Source organism: Rhinoraja longicauda, chromosome 24 (genome assembly GCF_053455715.1).
Source record: "Rhinoraja longicauda isolate Sanriku21f chromosome 24, sRhiLon1.1, whole genome shotgun sequence".
Taxonomy (NCBI): Eukaryota; Metazoa; Chordata; class Chondrichthyes; order Rajiformes; family Arhynchobatidae; genus Rhinoraja; species Rhinoraja longicauda.
Window position 1 is genome coordinate 27,208,891 of NC_135976.1, and position 6,000 is coordinate 27,214,890.

Here is a 6,000-nt window from a genome sequence, read left to right on the forward strand (position 1 = left end):
CGAGACCCATTGTTGCAAGGACTTACTGGAAATAAATTATTTCATTCCAAATCTTCACCCACAGACAGAATATGCCCGACTAGAGAATGGAAGGTTTGTATATCGGATCCATCGCTCCCCAATGTGTGAATACATGATCAACTTCATCCACAAACTCAAGCATTTACCAGAGAAGTACATGATGAATAGTGTGCTAGAGAACTTCACCATCTTGCAGGTAAGTGGCAGCATGGCGATCTGGTGTTTGAGAACGCAGGGGGAGGGAGAATTACACCGTTTAGGAAAGAGCCAGATGCTGGGTTAGATTGAAGGTAGACACAAAATGCTGGAGTAACTCAGCAGGACAGACAGCATCTCAAGAGAGAAGGAATGGGCGACGTTTCAAGGTCGAGACCTTCTTCAGACTGATGTCAGGGGAGTGGGCGGGACAGAGATAGAATGTAGTCGGAGACAGTCAGACTGGTCGGAGAACTGGGAAGGGGGAAGTCGAGGGGGGAGGTAAAGGGACAGGTGTTGCATCTCCTGTGGTTGTTGGGGAAAGTACCTGGGGAGGGGGTGGTGTGGGTGGGAAGGGACGAGTTGACCAGGGAGTTGCGGAGGGAACGGTCTCTGCGGAAGGCAGAAAGGGGTGGAGATGGGAAGATGTGGCCAGTAGTGGGATCCCGTTGGAGGTGGCGAAAGTGTTGGAGGATTATATGCTGTATGCGACGGCTGATGGGGTGGAAGGTGAGGACAAGGGGGACTCTGTCCTTGTTACGAATGGGGGGAGGGGGAGCAAGAGCGAAGTTGCGGGATATCGAGGAGACCCTAATGAGAGCCTCATCTATAATGGAAGAGGGGAACCCCTGTTTCCTAAAGAATGAGGACATCTCCGATGATCTGGTATGGAAAACCTCATCCTGGGCGCAGATGCGGCAAAGACGGAGGAATTGGGAGTAGGGGATAAAGTCTTTACAGGATGCAGGGTGGGAAGAAGTGTAGTCTAGATAGCTATGGGAGTCAGTGGGTTTGCAGTAGATGTCAGTGCAAACCCACAAAGTGTGAAGCTGCAGTTTGTGCATCTTTACCTCCAATGATGGAGAGGTGCATTTGGTTCAAAAGACAAAGGAAACATAAGGCCTTTGTTGAATAGAAAGAGAGCAGGAGAGAACTCAAGAAGGGAATTAGTGGAACCAAAGGGAGCCATGAAATCTCCTGTTAAATCAGATTGTTTTAAAAACCCAAGGCTTTTTATACATATACTAGACCAAGTGGACCCGTTGTGCCCAAACCTCTCCTGCATTGGTGCAGCACCCTCCCTCCCCTCTCCCCTCCACTCCCCTCCCCTCCCCTCCCCCCTCCTCCTCTCCCTCCCCTCCTCCTCTCCCCTCCCCCTCCCCCACCTTCCCCGCACTCCATCCCCCTCAACCCACCTTATCCTCCCTCTTCCCCCCTCCCTCCCTAGGAGATAGATTTAAACTTTAAAATGTGAATAACTTTAAAAATATTACACCGATTTCAATGAAACTTCTCCCATTAGCACCAAAGGGACGACGGTGAGTAAGGTTGGCCTAACATTGTCGCGCTATCGTGTACCATTTTGGCTGTAGTTCAGGAACAAACAAACAAACAAGAGTTTTAGTATATAGATTAAAGTGAGAGAGTATCGATGGGGAAGGTAGATCTACTCAAGAATTAAGGAAGGAATTGATGGGGTCAGAGGATGGTGAGGTATTAAAGTAGTACTTTCCATTGGTATTCACCAAGGAGGAAGGTATAGTTTAGTTTAATTTAGTTTAGAGATACAGCGTGGAAACAAGCTCTTCGGCCCACCGAGTCCGCATCGACCAGTGATCTCCGTACACTAACGGTATCCTACACACACTAGGGAAAATTTACAATTATACCAAGCCAGTTAACCTACAAACCTGTACGTCTTTGGAGTGTGGGAGGAAACAGGTGATCCCGGGGAAAACCCACGCAGGTCACATGGAGAACGTACAAACTCCGCACAGGCAAGCACCCGTAGTCAGGATCGAAGCTTAGTCTGTGGCACTGTAAGGCAGCAACTCTACCGCTGCACCACCATGCTGCCCAGATGGAGGACAGTGAGATCAACATGGCGTACACGAATATTCCTGGCATTTTGAGATCAAGAATGAAGTGCTGATGTGTTTCTTGAAGAGCACTAAGGTGTACAAGTCCCCAGGGCCTGATGGGTTCTCCCTCAGGTTATTGAGAGAGGCAAGAGAGAATATTTCAGGGACGTTGATGAAGATCTTTGTATCCTCTCGAGAGTAGCAAGCTTCACACAGACTGTACTCAAAGCCCAGATTGAACCAAGGCCGCAGGGGTGGCGAGGCAGCGAGTCTACTAGCGCCGATAGGAGAGAGCGATATTTGTCCTGCATCGCTGTGCTTCACCTTTCTTTCTTTCTCTCTCTCTCTCTCTCGCTTTCTGCCAGGTTGTGACCAACCGGGACACCCAGGAGACCTTGCTGTGTATAGCATTTGTGTTTGAGGTGTCGACAAGCGAGCATGGTGCACAGCACCACGTGTACCGGCTGGTGAAGGACTAGTACGCCCATGCCCCAAACAACCCCTGCACAGAGGGTGCTGCCACCTGCCAAGTATCTACACACCTGGTGCCTGCTCATTTTTACCAAACGCAAAACAAAAATCTATTTTTCACGGAAACACAGATATTTTTACGTTGTTACGAAGAAATGTAAAAAGACAAAAAAATGAACTGTTGTGAAGTCAAAGAACAATATTCTGCACTACTTCTGTGAGGGTCATATATATGTGTGTGTTTTTATTCCCTCTCTCCAGAACCCGAGCTCATTAAGAGGTGACGGTACAGTTTTTCTTCCTTTTTCAAAAAAAATATATTTACACTTCAGGGATAGTAAGTATTGGATAAAGATCACTTTCAGAAAGTGTGTGTTAATGAGGGCTTGTATGTAGGAATGTTATCTATAATAGGTTTTTTTTGGGGGGGGGGAGAGAACAGAAGTAAAACACCTATGTTTTGTTTGTTTGCAATCATAAAATGACTGTTCAACCCACATACTGTGAGCAATGGATGGGTGCCCTCGATGTGGCCTTTGCATCCGCTGTTGCATTTGACAGGGGGTCGGTACGACCACCGTCTTTCGACTCCTCCGAGTGATTTTTTTTTTTTTGTGCGGTTTGGGGGAAATGAAAGAGTCGAAGGTGTCTTTGGGCAGGACAAGTTGCAAGGTACTTATCGTTTTAACGGTAGGGGCTCCCCTCATATTGGCAGATTTGCTCGGTCAGGCAAGGCTGGCGAGACGGGGCTTGACTGTAAAAGCAGGAGAGTGGCGTAACGGGCCAGCCAGCACCCCTTGCTTCATAACAACTCAAGTTGGATCAGGGTGAATAACTTGTTTGTTTACCCATAAATGGTTTCACCAGTCATTTGTCGGGTTGAAGTTAAGGTACTGGGAGAGTTTTGTCCTGCATGCTTGCCCCTGCCTCCTGAGGGTACTAACTCATGTTTGGATGCAGTTCCATAGGTGTTACTGCTCGCTGGCACCTCATCTGATGGGTTACTTTCTGCCAGTGAGCATATAATGTGAATATTGACATGGTACTTTATTGGTAAACAGGATTATCCCAAGCAGTTGGCTCGAAACTAAAAGGAACTCTTCCTGTTAACGCCATCAGTGTTTTTATTTTGTCGTTTAAATCTGCCTTTTAAAGCATCTGAAAGTCTGTAGAAAGTTTGAAACCTTTCCTGGGAAAAACACTATCACTGCAGTCCACATCTACCATACCAGAAATAGGGGATACACTGTCTAATTTTAATCAGCTCTCTCTAAAGTGACTATGAATCTTTGTGCTAGCAGGAACAAAATATTTTGAACTCATTGAAGTAAAATCATGAGCCGAAGGAGAGATTGTCTCTGTATCGAATGAAAAGGAAGGGGGTGTTAGGACTAAGGAGAAAGAAAATTGCAGTCCAAAAAAAGAGCAACCAAGCAGGTTCTGAATAATTAGTAATGTAAAAGAAATTCCACACATTTTCACTTGAAACGCTCTCATTTCATTTTTGGCCACTCTTGCCAAAGTGATACAATTCCCATCTAAGGCAAAAGGCCGCCTAAAAAAATGAGAGAGTGTGTCTGAAGTAGCCAAAGAGAGATTAACGTTCTGAGAAACTGTGTCATGTCCTGTCCTTGGCCTTTGACGTAACACCAAGGGCCTGGGAACTTGTCTGCATGCTTTCTGACTTTCAAAAGGATCTTTGTCACCTCCCCTAAAATGACTCATGATATAATTCAAGTAGCGGAAGATAGAAAGTCTTGCATTTGTGCAGCGGCTTTTACAACTTCAGATCAACGCCCAGCCAATGAAATCGTTTTTGAAATGTAGTCTCTGTTGTCGGGTAGGAAACATGGCGGCAATTTTGTGCTCAGTAAGCTTCCACAAACAGCTATGATGATGCTGATGAGATAACATGTTCAACATGCAGGAGGGCAAGGCGGTTATAGCTGATTGAATACCTGTAGGCAGCGTGGGATAGGTTGTGTACATGTTTTACTGGTATTGGGGCTGAGCACTTTGGTCATTTGTCTGGCCTGATGCCATTTAAGCTATCCGTTGTCTTTTCAGAGCACTAAATTGCTAAAACAGTACACTCTTGGATTGCTGTTACTTTAGGAGTTGGACCGAGTATGGTTCTGCCTGCCAATATGTTTCATTGTTGTGAAGAACAGGTTGGAAGATAAGAGAGTCGCAAAAAGCTGGAGTAACTCAGCAGGTCAGGCAGCATCTCAGGAGAAAAGGAATAGGTGATGTTTTGGGTCGAGACCCTTCTTCAGACCAAGAGTCAGGGGAGAGGGAAACGAGATATCTAGAAGGTACATAGAACAAATGAATGAAAGATATGAACAAACTTGCATTTAAAACAAAAGATAAGGAAGGCTGAAACTTGTATTACTTCATTTCAGGAGTCTGCAAAGGAAGGGGAAGAAGGCAGGAGAAGGCAAGTGAACAGAAATAGAGCATGAATTTCAGGAGCCATGTAGCATGTCATCCATACCAAGACCCATTTAATGATCAAGTTTTCATGAATGTGACAGTATATGAGGTTAGCTGAGGAAGCATTATTTTAATACCACACACAACACTGTTTTCCTGTCTATTTTGATTGGGAATTTTATTTCCTCCCTCAATTTTATATCCATCAATTTTCCAATTCCTCGTCTGAGGAGGGAAGGGGGGGGGGGTGTACAGCCAGATCATCTTCCAGCGTCTTCCAGCAGGGCAGCACAGTGGCTCAGCGGTAGAGTTGCTGCCTTACAGTGCCAGAGCCCCGAGTTCGATCCTGACTATGGGTGCTGCCTGCATGGAGTTTGTCTGTTCTTCGTGTGACCGCGCGGGTTTTCTCCGGGTGCACCGTTTCCTCCCACACTCCGAAGACCAACAGGTTTATAAGTTCTGTAAATTGTCCCTGCAGGACGATGCTAGTGTACGAGGGGAGCAACTGCTGGATAGATTGAAATCAGCTCTGTAACCCATGTGTAAAATGGGAAGGCGTAGGAAGGAACTGCAGATACTGGTTTACACCGAAGATAGACACAAAATGCTGGAGTAACTCAACGGGCCAAGCAGCATCTCTGGAGAAAAAGAATAGGTGACTTTTCGGGTCGAGAGCCTTCTTCAGACTGAGAGGAAACCAAGCGGAGAGAGGGAAACTAGAGGTAGAGGGAAAATGGGAGATGGTTCATTGCACCTTGGAAAAAAAGAAATCCCATCCTGGGACAAGGCTCTGTATTTTAGCCCTTGTTCAGATGAAACACTGGTGGTCATCTACTCATCATTTGGTTGGGCTAAATTCTATCTTCAGATCCTGTCCAGAAATGCACCCCTTCTAATACATTGACTTGTTGGTCACCAATCCATGAAGTCCAGAAATGCTCGGACTACCATTTGGAGTGCAATTGAATGATGCAATTTTCTTTCTGGGGTGCTAACAAGCTTTTGGTCAAAGGCA

The 6,000-nt window shown here is 46.0% G+C and overlaps 1 protein-coding gene across 1 annotated transcript in view; it reads left to right on the forward strand.

Annotated features, from left to right (window-relative positions):
- The window catches only part of LOC144605327 (transcriptional enhancer factor TEF-5-like), a 148,660-nt gene extending 143,460 nt beyond the window's left edge, over window positions 1–5,200 (forward strand). Inside the window, exons 13-14 of the mRNA XM_078420453.1 lie at window positions 65–217; window positions 2,444–5,200. Of these exons, the coding sequence (XP_078276579.1) occupies window positions 65–217; window positions 2,444–2,557 (267 nt within the window). The 3' untranslated portion in view covers window positions 2,558–5,200. The remainder of the gene's footprint in view (window positions 1–64; window positions 218–2,443) is intronic.
- The last annotated feature ends 800 nt before the right edge of the window (window positions 5,201–6,000 follow it).